General features: G+C 35.6%; 1 protein-coding gene across 1 annotated transcript in view; it reads left to right on the forward strand.

Moving 5' to 3' along the window:
- SEC63 (SEC63 homolog, protein translocation regulator) overlaps window positions 1-13,520 on the forward strand; it is a 71,989-nt gene that overhangs the window by 4,265 nt on the left and 54,204 nt on the right. The window contains exon 2 of the mRNA XM_059176942.1: window positions 13,076-13,175. Coding sequence (XP_059032925.1) covers window positions 13,076-13,175 — 100 coding nt within the window. The remainder of the gene's footprint in view (window positions 1-13,075; window positions 13,176-13,520) is intronic.

Here is a 13,520-nt window from a genome sequence, read left to right on the forward strand (position 1 = left end):
AATAATGTAAGTTTACAATGGTATTGGACAAGAGAAAACTGCTTGTAATTATTAGAATTTCAAATAATCAAGAACATGCTTTTATTTGTTCCATAGGTGAAGGTCTATTGATCCTTTGAATTGAGATAAATTATATCATTACTTTTTCCAACTTTTTGTTTTTTTAACTCCTTAACCTTATTTTTTTTAAACTTCTTTGACCTTACCCCTTATTTTACTTTTTTTTCAAAACTGCCTGGTTTTGAAACCTGTCTAGATGTGCTGCTTTACTAACAGTGTGATCTTAGGTGGGTTATTTAACTTCTGTGTTTTTGGTTTACTCATATATAAAATAGAGACAATGGGTTATTTGTTTAATAGAATTAAAATGAGGATTAAACAAATAGTTATACTATACTCAGGTTTTTTTCCCCATGGTTTGAAAGAATTTATGAAACTTTAAAAAAAATTTACATTTCTTTATTCTTTGCTTGTTCCCCTCTCAAACATTGATTCAGCTGTCCCCCCTCTCAGTGATTCAGCTCCTTGACTGGGGAATGTGAGTAGGAGTCCACTTTTAGTGCTCAGTAGTGTGGTAAGAAAACTCTGAATTTGGGAGTCAGAAGTTTTGGTTTTAAGTTCCAGCCTAGTCCCTATTTTGTTATTTCTGAATTCAGTCTCATTTTCTACAAATAATAATAATAATGATATGGCCTGTAAGAAGTGATTATGGATAAATGTTATCTAAACGTGCTTGCAAGGGTGCCTGCTGGCTCAGTGGGTTAAAGCCTCTGCCTTTGGCTCAGGTCATGGTCCCAGGGTCCTGGGATCGAGCCCCGCATCAGGCTCTGCTCAGCAGGGAGCCTGCTTCCCCCCTCTCTCTCTGCCTGCTTCTCTGCCTACCTGTGATCTCTGTCAAATAAATAAATAAAATCTTAAAAAAAAAAAAACCTTGCAAAATCAAACACACTGTAGAAATTCCTTCATTTAGTAGATGTTTATAGAGCATGAATTTTGTGCTAGATGCTGCTTCTAGGTGATGGATCAGACTTTTTAGTGCATATAACATTTTTCCTAATAAGTTGTGTATACATAGTACAGAAAAGCACACACACACACACAAAACAGAACAAACATTACTTGTAATCCCATCACTCAAAGGTAATGAAACATTTTAGTTTCATTACCTCTCTTTTTTTCTTCCGGTGGGGATGACTTTAGACATGGTCCTTCCTCTTGGTAGGTAAGGCCCTACACCCCACCTCCAGTTTGAGACAGATAATTATGATTCTCCTCATCTCAGCTCTACTGCTGTCCGTTTGGATATTTGCTAGCCCCAAGGTGGGTATGCTGAAAGCACTCAAAATAGCACTTTGAGCTAGACCCAGGTATTACCCAGTTTTATTAATAGAAGACTTAAGTCCCAGAGAAGGTAACCAATTTACCTAAAGCAATATAGCCTTTAATTGGAAGATTGGGTGTTGGATCCAAACCTGTTTTAATGCTAGAGTTTTTCTTCTTAACTATCACTCTTATACAGCCTCCTATAATTAATATAACACATTATAGTAAGTATTAAAATGGTAAGTGGAAAGTGCTATGGCAAGGAATGAATAATTTTGTTTGGGGATTTGGTGTTTCATGCAGAGAAGATGATTTGCGATAGGTCATAAAAGGTAAGTGGGGAAGTATATTCCTTATGTAGGAGAAAGTAGATGGAAAAGCATGGAGATGTTCAATACATGGTAAAGATTGAATATGCACTTAGAAGTAAAACGGCCATTTTAGGAAATTTATACTTTGTTTTGTAAGTTATTGGGTAAACAGTGGAAGGTTCTAAGTAGTTAATGACATGGTCAGATTTGCCATTTTAGGAAGCTTATATTTTATCTTGTAAGATATTAGGTAAACAGTGGAGTTTTTAAAGTAGGGTAATGACTTGGTTAGTTTTGCTTTTGTGGAACATTATGTGGAGAGTGATTTGTGGGAGGTGGTGGTTGCTGGGTAGGGAAAAACTGGATGGAGAAGAAGGACTCCTTTTCAGAGGCTTATTAGTCTGTTGAAATGCGGGGAATGTGCAGATTAGAAAATTCTAAGACAGTTTGGACTATTTATATAGAATATAAAAGTACCTTGGAGGCAATGAGAGAGTGGAGTACAGATTTAAAATTTTCGCTTACTTCTGTCTTTGCTTATTTCTGTCTCTCTTAAAAGCTGTTTGGTGATTGGCCCAATAATAACCTACTTTTATCAGTTTTGGGATTGAGTGCATGGAAAAGGATGGGGATGATCATTTTTATTTAAAATAAAATATTGACCTTATCTATTGATTTATCTAGGTTTCTAATTACAATAGAGTTGATTATCTCAAGCTCTTATTGAGTGTATTTGAATAGAAAAGAACTGGCTAGTATCAGCATTGTGTTCACAGGAGTATACTTTATGAATGTCCATATTTTATTTAGAGCATATAGTCTTCATAAGACTAGATCATAAGACTAGATTTTCGTAAGACTAGATACTAGAGATCTGAGAAGTTTGAGTAATTTTTTAAAAATTTTTTAAGATTTTTTTTTTAATTTGAGAGAGAGAGATAGCAAGAGAGAGTACGAATGGGAGTGGGGGTTGAGGGGTGGGAGAGGGAGACGTAGGGGCTCCATCCCATGACCCTGGGATCATGACTTAAGAGGAAGGCAGACACTTAACCAACTGAGCCACCCGGGTGCCCCAGTTGAGTCATTTTAAAATAAGGTCATTCTCCTCTGTGTTCTACCCTGACAGAAAGGGGTATCAGACATGTACTACATATGCGCTTAAGTCCTACACAGTAGAGGGGACCAGAAGGCACCTTGGCAGTATGAATTATGGTACATTTAGGCTTTGTAGATGTGGTGACAAACACTGGATTAGTAAATGCATTGTGTAAAATAGTTTTTATTTAAGTCTTTTTTTTTTTTTAAGATTTTATTTATTTATTGACAGAGATCACCAGTAGAGGGTGAGGGGAAGAAGGCTCCCGCTGAGCAGAGAGCCTGATGAGGGGCTCCATCCCAGGACCTTGAGATCATGACCTGAGCACCGCAGGCACCCCTTGAAGGTCATTTTGCATACTTGCTTGGCTTTGGAAGAACCTGAAAAAACAAAGATAGGCTTATTTTCATTTTCTCAGATGTTTGTTCCCTTAGTCATACTTTTTATTTAGACATAGAGGAGGTCACAACAAATATATCTATATTGGACTTCCTTTTAAAGAATGTTTGCTATCATGAGATTATTGGTAAGAAATGTTGCACCATCTCACCATCACATTGTTTTCTTTGAAAAGTGTTGTTGGTTATTAATTCTCTTAAAAAGATGTTCCTTACATTTTGAGAATTGCATTTGAGAATTGATTTTTGAGAATTGGATTTTCTCATAGATTCCAGATTTTTTTGGCTTTAGGTTTTTTGCTTGTTTAGTTAAATCTAATAGTTGTTGATTGAGCCTTCATTGTTTGCCTATACTAGGAGGGCAGAAGATAGGAATATGAATGCAGTGTAAATCTTGTTTACAAGACTTTTTTTTTTTTTAAGATTTTATTTATTTATTTGACAGAGAGGCAGGCAGAGAGAGAGGAAGTAGGTTCCCTGCTGAGCGGAAAGCCCGATGTGGGACCCTGAGGTCACGACCTGAGCTGAAGGCAGAGGCTCAACCCCCTGAGCCACCCAGGCACCCAAGACTTTGTTTTGATAGAGTTTGTAATCTAGGTAGGGTGGGAGGATTAGGATTAGATAAATACATGAATTATTTTATCCAGAGCACAACAAAAGAAATGTAAGAAAAGTGAAAACAAGTGCTATTCAAATTAGCTAGATAAAGTATTTGTGTCTAATTGGGAATGATATTGGCGATCAAGAGGTATTTTGTCTAAATAGTTCAAGGATAAGAAAGATTTAATGGGTGGAATGGTGGGGCTGGGTAGGGTGAAGAAGAAATCACCTGAGGGGGGCACCAGCCTGGCTTAGCTGGTGGAGCTATGACTCTTGATCTCTGGGTCATGAGTTTGCAGCCCACATTAGGTGTACAGATTACTTAAAAATAAAATCTTTAATTAAAAAAAGTCACATGAAGAAAAGTACAGAGACTGGAAAGCATGGAATATATTCAAAGTACAGATCCACTGAAGCAGAATTCATTCAGTGAGTAAGTGAGAAAAGGCTAGAAAAGTTAATTGAAGTCAGGTGGTAGAGAATCTTATATACCTAGCTGAAGAGTGTGTGATTTGGTTGACAGTATGTCATTTTTGGACGTTTTAGAACATATTTTAAAAGTTGTGCCGTATATGAATTAATGTAATAGCATCTCATAGAATGAGAAAGAACAGAGGTCATGATCCTGGGGTCCCAGGATGGAGTCCCTTGTCGGGCTCCCTGCTCAGCAGGGGGTCTGCTTCTCCTTCTGATCTTCCCCTCTTGTGGTCACTCTCTCTCTCAAGTAAATAAATAAAATCTTAAAAAAAAGGCGATAATGAGGGTTTGAACAGTGGTGGTGGCAATAGGAAGATAAGTGACATACTTGAGATATTACTGATGTGGAATCTTTTTTTTTTTTAATTATGTTGGTAAAGTATATATAATGTAAAGTTTATAGTTTTAGCCATTTTAGATGAACAATTCAATAACAATTGCATTTACAATGTTGTTCAGCCATCACTGCTATTTACAATGTTTTTCATCACCCCAAACAAACTCTACCTATTGAGCAATAACTCCCCCCTTTTTTTTAAAATCTAAAAAAATTTTTTTTTAAAGATTTTGTTTATTTGACAGATGGATAGTGAGAGGGAGCTGAGCAGGGAGCTTGACACCGGGCTCGATCCCAGGACTCTGGGATCATGACCTGAGTGGAAGGCATATGCTTAACAACTGAGCCACTCAGGCGCCCTGTAACTCCCCATTCTTTCTTTCCTCCAGCCCCTGAAAAACTCTTATTCTTTATACATTTGCCTATTCTAGGTATTTTGTATAAGTGGAATCATACAATACTTGACCTTTTGTGTCTAGCTTATTGCATTTGGCATAATGTTTTCAGGAGTCATCCATGTTGTAGTATGTATCTGAACTTCATTTTTATGGCTGAATAATACTCCATTGTATGACTGTGCCACATTTTATTCACCTGTTGATGAACACTTGGATTGTTTCCCCTCTTTGTCTATTGTGAATAATGCTGTAGTGAACATTGCCATAGTATCTGTTTAAGTCCTTGTTTTCAGTTCTTTTGGGTATATTCCTAGGAGCAGAATTGGCAGGTCATATGGTCCTTAGCTTTTTGAACTGTTTGCCACAGTAGCGGCAACATTTACATTTCTACCAGCAGTATACATGGGTTCCAATTTCTGCATATTCTCTTCAACACTTATTTTTCATTTTTAAAGAATTATAGCCATTGTAATAGATATGATGAAGTGGTATTTCACTATGGTTTTGATTTGCATTTCCTAGAGGATAATGATGTTGAGTAATCATTACTTTTCTCTGTTGGCCATTTGTGTATGTTCTTTGGAGAAATATCCATTCAAATCCTTTGCCCATTTTTAAATAGAGTTGTTAATCTATTTTTGTTGACTTGTAGGTGTTCTTCATATATTCTGGATATGATCCCTTATTAGATACATGGTTTGCAAATATTTTCTTCCATTCTGTAGATTGTCTTTTCACTTTCTTTTTTTTAAAATTTAATTTTAGTTATTATTATTTTTTATTAGCATATAATGTATTATTAGCCCCAGGGGTACAGGTCTGTGAATCACCAGGTTTACACACTTCACAGCATTCACCATAGCACATACCTTCTCAATGTCTATAACCCCCCCATCCTCTCCCTCCCCACCTCCCCCTGGCAACCCTCAGTTTGTTTTGTGAGATTAAGAGTCTCTTATGGTTTTTCTCCCTCCTGATCCCATCTTGTTTCATTTATTCTTTTTCCACTCCCCAAATCCCCAACGTTGCATCTCCACTTCCTCATATCAGGGAGATCATATGATCTTTTTTTTTTTTTTTTAGATTTTATTTATGTATTTGACAGAGAGAAATCACAAGTAGATGGAGAGGCAGGCAGAGAGAGAGAGAGGGAAGCAGGCTCCCTGCGGAGCAGAGAGCCCGATGCGGGACTCGATCCCAGGACCCTGAGATCATGACCTGAGCCGAAGGCAGCGGCCCAACCCACTGAGCCACCCAGGCGCCCCTCATATGATAGTTCTTTCTCCAATTGACTTATTTCACTAAGCATAATACCCTCTAGTTACATCCACGTCATCGCAAATGGCAATATTTCATTTCTTTTGATGGCTGCATAGTGTTTCATTGTATATATATACACCACATCTTCTATCTTTTCATTTTCTTGATTATGTCCTTTGATGCACAAAAGTTTTTAACTTTGATGAAGTCCAAGTTATTTTATCTTTTATTGCTTTTGTTTTTGTTGTCATATCTAAGAATCTATTGGTGAATCCAAGGTCATAAAAATTTATCCCTATATTTTTTTGTAAGAGAATTACAGTTTAAGTGTTGTTATGTAAGTTCTTTATATTTTGGATAATAACCCCGTGTTGGATATATAATTTGCAGATGTCTCTTCCATTCAATAGGTTGCATTTCCTTTTTGTTGGTTTTCTTTGCTTTTTATTTTGGTGTAATCCCAATAGTTTATTTTCAGTTTTGTTTTTCTTGTCTTCTATCTCTTCTTTAATGATTATTAGTTATTCCTTTGTACCCTTTTTAACTGTAGGCAAGTTACTTAACCTCTCTGAGCCTCAATTTTTTTTTAAAGTATACGTACATACATATTCCCAGGACTATTAGAATGTCTAAATGAGAAAATTCATGTGTTTAACAAATATTTATTAGGCACCTGCTATTTGCCAGTGTTAGGTAGTGGAATGTGGGGTAAACAATATAGATGGGATCTCTATTCTCTTGAAGCTTACATCCTAGTATGGGGGCGATGATCGACATGCTACATATAAATAATAAAATACTACATAGTGCTATATACTGGGTAGAGAAGTAGGATCCTGAGAATGTTCCTTCAAGCCAAGTGACGTAAGGAAGCCAGTCATTCAGAAGTCTGAATTGTTCTTTTGGCCTATTACTGTGGATGAACAGTTGTGTGTGTACAAGAGCCTTCAAGGCAAAAACAAGTTGGGCATATTCCATGAACAGAGAAGACCCAGAGTGGTGGGAGTTTGCCAGGTCAGGAGAATAATCTGGGATAAAGTCAGAGAGGGAGCTGGGATGCAAAGCATGTCTGTAAGCCAGGGTGAGAAGCTTGGAGTTTATTTAAAGTTCATTGGGGAGCTATTGAAGGTTTTTAAGCAGAGAAGTGACAGGATCTTGACTCAATATGCTCCTATTTCTTAATGAGATGAAAATAGTTTTTTGGTCACTTTGCTTATGTATCCTTTTACAGATGATGTCTTTTCTACTTAAAATGTTTAATTAAAAATTTTTGTTTGCATATTTGAAAAGTCACATACTATAAAATAGCATATAGATTGTCCCAGGTTATAATGGTTCAACTTAAAATTTTTGGACTATAAAGTGTGAAATTGATACACACAGTGGATACTGTGCTTTGAATTTTGAATTTTGTCTTTTTCTGGGCTGATGATATGTGGTACAGTGCTCTTATGATGTGTGGCAGCAGTGAACCAGAGCCCTGCCTTGGCCCTGTGATTGTAAGGGTAAACAACCATTCCGTACTATACACACATTCTTTTTTTTTTTTTTTTTTCTCCTTTCAGTACAGCATTTGATAAATTATCTAGGTTTCTTTGGTGTAGGTGGCAGATGAACCCAAGTTTCTGAAACCTTTCAATTTAGGTAACCTGTGATTGGGTGTGCTGGCAGTGGTGAGTCGTGTTTAGTCAATCCCCCTCTCTGTCCCAAATCCAGATGGTTGGTTCTGACCTCACCTTGAGAATGACACATTTTGGCTACCTGTTCAGATTCAAGTTAAGATCATAACAGCAGCTTTAGTTTCTTTTAGTGTACTTTGAGATTAGGATGATTTAGGGAAGCTATGGTTTTGGTGGTCTAGAGCAGTGATTACCAGTTTTTCACTAACAAATTATCATTTTTATGCCTTTCCTCTTTTGCAACATTCTGGGAACCAAGCCACACTATTATAGTAAAATGTGTTTTCCTATTTTTTAAAATTAATAAAAAAAAATTGTCCCAATGGTGAGTGAGCCAGCGTCATCATGGTGAGGTAATATATTCTCAACCAACTGCAGAAAGACTTTGGGCAGCTAGAAAACTGATGTATAATGTCTTTTAGACTTTTTGGATTATTGAATATAACCTTTTGACTCTTGGTACTATTTTCTTGGACCCCTGAGGGATTTAGGAATAGTTTTAATAGCCACTGAATTTTGGAAAGAGAAATACGGTACTTTTTTCTTTTAAATACATGATGTCCTCTCTGTATCATTTAGCTTTATTAATTTAAGTCATCTATATTACTAGGTATGTTCTAAAATTTATTTCTCAGTGATTTTTAAAATTTTCAAAATATCAATGTATTTGTATATTTATTTGAACTGAAAAAATGGAGTCATACTTTTTTTTTTTTTTTTAACCAAGTTTGATTTGTCTAATTGATTTAACAGGGAGGGCTGCCTTTGCCAATTTAGTTATGTAGGGGATATTTTCTGTAAATTGAATATTCAAGGTAATCTACAGCTTCAAGTTTTAACAAAATTTACTTAAATTAGAAGATAAAGCTATTTTGTCTAATATTGGCAAAATGTACTTTTCACTTTTAAAAATAAATTTTGGTATTTATGGGATATTTATAAGCTTATAAGTGACAACATAGCAGATATTTTAATCTAATTTTAATAATTTATCAACTTATAATATTTATGCTGTCTTGGTAGCACCAAAAAAAGTAGCATCAAATTAACATCTAAAAGTTTATAGATGTCAAACCTGAGTATGATAAACTTAACTATGTTCTTTGGCACTATATGCTAAAGCATTTAGAGGCGAAGCATATTGATGTTTTGCAGTTTACAGGAAGATAGTTCAGATAAAAAGGAGTGGGAAGAGAAAAAGGAAACTAGAGGTAAGGCCGAGAGTTGCAAAATGTTAACATTTGGTGAATTTAGGTGAAGGGTATTGTTCATTGTAATATTCTTTCAACTGTTCTAAAGGTTTGAAGATTTGTTAGGAAAAAATAGTCACGGGGAAGAAAAAATTAATTTTAAGAGGTATTTGTCAGTATTATAAGAAATGACTTATCAGGATAAAAATACGCTACATTAGGATAGAATTATGTGGGGGAAGTAGAATAAAGGGTTGATTTGTTTATGAAATTTTGTAAATGTATGATGATGGCTATGAAATTGCTGAGGTATTTAGATTGCATTGGTGTGTTTAAAAGTTATGGAACTATTCTATTTTAAAATGTTAACTCCATGTCAAAAATGACATCTTTTGCAGCTCTTCAGACTTCTTATAAAAAATTTGAGATGCCAAATTGGAAGTCTACAAGTAGATAATATGATTTTTAAAAATTCTTTTTGATAATCAGGCAAACAGGATTGAAAACTTCAGTTCTGGCTAGCATTCTTTCAGCTTTTTGGGTTCTAGGAATATGGTGCTAAGAGTTCACTGAGATCATTCTGGCATGGACAGATGGCTGTGACTATTTTAGCTAAGACATTGTATAGCTTATGAAGCACAACCATAATAACCTTCCCCCAAACCTGTACTGTTTCCACAGACATAAAAACTTTATGTTCAGCTGCTGAGAGCAATTATAATACGTTGTTACATTGTTTTTTAAACCACAGAATTATGACTTTGTAGTTTCCCTTTTCTATAAGTGTGGATGATTTCTTTAAAAACTACTGGTTAATGGTGTTATTAATATAATTTTTACTAGCTGTGACAACTAGAAGTTTATAAATGAACTTTTTTTTTTTTTAACATTCTAAATATCTTGTAAAAAACATACTGGAAGGACTTCACTTGTGGTATTTACTTTGACTTGAGGTCATTCATGTAGAGATTTGGAATGTGTGCCTTGAATATTCAGTTGTGCTGGAAATCTAAATGTCAGTGTGTTACTGTGTAAACCATAGCTTGTAGTACTTATTGATTGATTTCAGTGTTACCCTAAAAGATTATGATCTTCTACATTTTGGACTGGAAGAGCGAGGCATAGAATGTACATGTACACGTTGTGAAAAACTATGGGGCTGAAAACCATGTGTACTTTTTTTGGGTCAGAGACATTGGGAGAATATCATCCCTTTGAATCGATCAAGCCATCTGGTTGATGAAAATTCAGCATTGTTTTTATAACCTTTTCAAACATTTCCTTCGTTTTAATAGTTGAAATGGGAGACTGTGGAGGCTTAATTGAATGAAATACAGATTTAAAAGTCACCAGTGATATTTTCAAAAGTGTCCATAATTTAACCATGAAAATAAAAATATTAACATTACCACTTCATTCTCAGACCCTCTTTGAGTTTTGTCTCAGTGAAGTTCTTTATAGCAGAATATCCAGTTCAGAATCACACATGACATTTAATTAACATCTTTCTTTAATCTCCTTCAGTTTGGAAAAGTTCTTCAGCTTTTTGACTTTGAAGATTATAGGCCAATTATTTTGTAGAATGAACCTGAATTTGGGTTGTCTGGTATTTTTTCATGATTAGATTCAGGTTATATATCTTAGGCAGGAATTTTACAAAACTGATTCTGTGTGTCTCTTACTACATTCTATCAGATGGTATATGATTGCATTTTGCTCCAATGCTATTGATGTTCGCTGATCATCTGATTAAGGTAACATCTGCCAGGCTTTCTGTATTAGTTTCCTATTGTGTCTGTAACAAATTTCTACAACCTTAATGACTTATTGCAACACAAATTTATTCTCTTACAGTTCAGGAGGCTGGAAGTCCCCAAATCGCTTTCACTGTGCTAGTCATGGGGTTGGTAGAACTGGTTCTTCCTGGAGGCTCTTGAGTTGAGTCTGTTTTCTTGCCTTTTCTAGCTTCTAGAGACAGCCTGTGTTAATTGGCTTATGACTCCTTCCATCGTCAGAGGACATCACTCCAACATCTGCTCCCATTGTCGTATCACCTTTGTCTTTAACTCTCCTGCCTCCTCCTTATAAGGACCCCTGTGATTATATTGTGCCCATCCAGTTAATGTAGAATACATCTCCCCATGTCATCTTAATTTAGTTGGCTTTGTAAAGTCTTTTTTGCTATGTAAGATAATGTATTCACCAATTCAAGGTATTAGGATGTGGACGTTTTGGGTGACAGTTGTTCAGCCTACTCTATTTTCCCACTGTAAAGTTATTCCTTTCCCTTTTATAGTATTTTGTGGAAAGACACTTGGACCCCTTGTTCCTATTTGTGGAGAATGGTATTTAGAAACTAGATCTGGATGTTAATATGCTCACTGCTCTTGATGTTACCACTGCTCCTAGGCTCCCTTAATAGTGTTAGGGAATATATATTTATAGAATACATCTGTATTTCTGTATTGAAAGATATTTGTTCATACTGATATCTTTAGTTCCTATTCAGTACCCCATGATTTGTTCTTATTTTCAATTTTTTCATATGTGTAACTGCCTTCTCTGACGGTGAAAAACTTGACTCCAGTTATCTTTTATGTGTTAATTTATTTGATCAGTCCCCCTGTGTAATACCAGTCTCCTTTGCTGTTGCCACCCCTTCCCATTTGTGGATCCTGCTTCACAGCTGCTTCTGATACCTCCTACCACATACCTCTCCTGTGTGGATGTTTTCCTCAAAGCATGGTGGTAACAGGGTATTTGGACTTCTTGCATGGTGGCTTTGGAGCCTTCTGTTATATGCAAAGTTCTTTTACTTTGTGGAACTAGTATTGTGGAAAAATTTCCATTTAGTATTAGCCAGCTGGATTTAGTGTAGGTGATCTCAGTTTTGTTGGCAACAACCAAAGCATTATAGTCAGGAGCCAGTGGACCACATGTCTTCTTCTCCCATCAGGCCTGATCAGGGTGTTGACCTTGGCCTTGACAATGTCATGGAGGTTCTTCATAATCTGTTTGATCTGGTGCTTGTTGGCCTTGCCATCCATAGGGACCACAACAATTATTGTTGTCTTCTATCATCTTCATGGCTGACTCATTGCTCAGGGGGAACTTGATGGCATAGTGGTCAAGCTTCTTGGAAAATATTTGGGCTGCCTTTGGAGTGTCTTGGGCTACCAGAAGGTGGGTGACACACAGATTTCTTTCTTTTTTCTTACTTTTTTTTTTTGGTGGCTGTGGTTGTCTTTCAGCATTGCCTTCTTGGCCTTCCAAGCCTTTATTTTGGCTTCATCTTTGGGAGGGGGAGTGTTTTTTCCTTTGCTTTTCTGTATGCCATCTTCATGAAAAGGTACATTTTTATTTTAAAACTTAATTTTTTTAAACTTGGGAAAGTTATTCGAGTGACGATAGTGAGTTTAGTAAAATAATACATGGTATTTTGGCTTTGGTTTAATGTCTCTTTAATTGAATTGAAGATTTTTCCTCGCTACTAAAATAATGCCGTTTCTTTAACTCCTATATGAACCTAATTTAACTTCTTATGGGTTTGGGTGACTTCTAATTTAACATAATTATTCTCATAATTGAACAATACTATTTCTCTTTGGCTTCCTTAATAAGCTGCATGTTTCAACTATTTTATACTTTTTGTGTCTTCTGTAGTAAAAGGGAAAGGAAGGGAGCATTTCTCAGAAATTGCTGATTATGTGACTAAATATTTTGGGTTCAATTCAGTTTTTGCATTTTTTAACTAGAAATTATTTAAGTCACGCATGAAAACGATTGCCTGGTAGTTGAACCAACATTACCCAGATTGATCATTTGTTCCGAGTGGCAGAAAAATTAACCAATATTGTCAGTTTTTCTTAAAGATTATTTGAGTAGGTAGTATTTTATACTTCAGTAAAATTTTAGCATGGTAATAAAAGTTAGTATGGTATTAATTGGTTTTGCCTTCTGTGTGACAAATGCTTTAACTTACCACCTCTTTTTTTTTTTTTGACAGAGCAAATTCGATTAAAGAATATCAGAAAAGTGTATGGAAGATGTATGTGGTATCGTTTACGGTTATTAAAACCTCAGCCAAATATTATTCCTACAGTAAAGTAAGTAATTGGTTTCAATAAAAAAAAGTACATAATGCTTATTCTTTGCTGGGTAACATATAAAATATGGGTATAGTGATGAATAAAACATATGTTTAAAGAAATTGTAGCATTAGGTGGGGGTAAGATGTGAATTTGGGAGCTTTCTAAACAGAGTGATTTAGAAGTTTAAAGGAGAGAGAATGTACTGACTTGGGAAGGAAGGGAGAAGGGGAAGTCAAACCTTGAAGGAAGACCTGTGCATCTTGTCAGGATTTGGATTTTGCTTTAAAGACTATGGGGGAATCTTTAAAAGATTATCAAAAGCAGGGAGGTGACATAATCAAGTTTGCATTTTTTGTAGTG

This window comes from Mustela lutreola, chromosome 6 (assembly GCF_030435805.1).
Source record: "Mustela lutreola isolate mMusLut2 chromosome 6, mMusLut2.pri, whole genome shotgun sequence".
NCBI lineage: Eukaryota > Metazoa > Chordata > Mammalia > Carnivora > Mustelidae > Mustela > Mustela lutreola.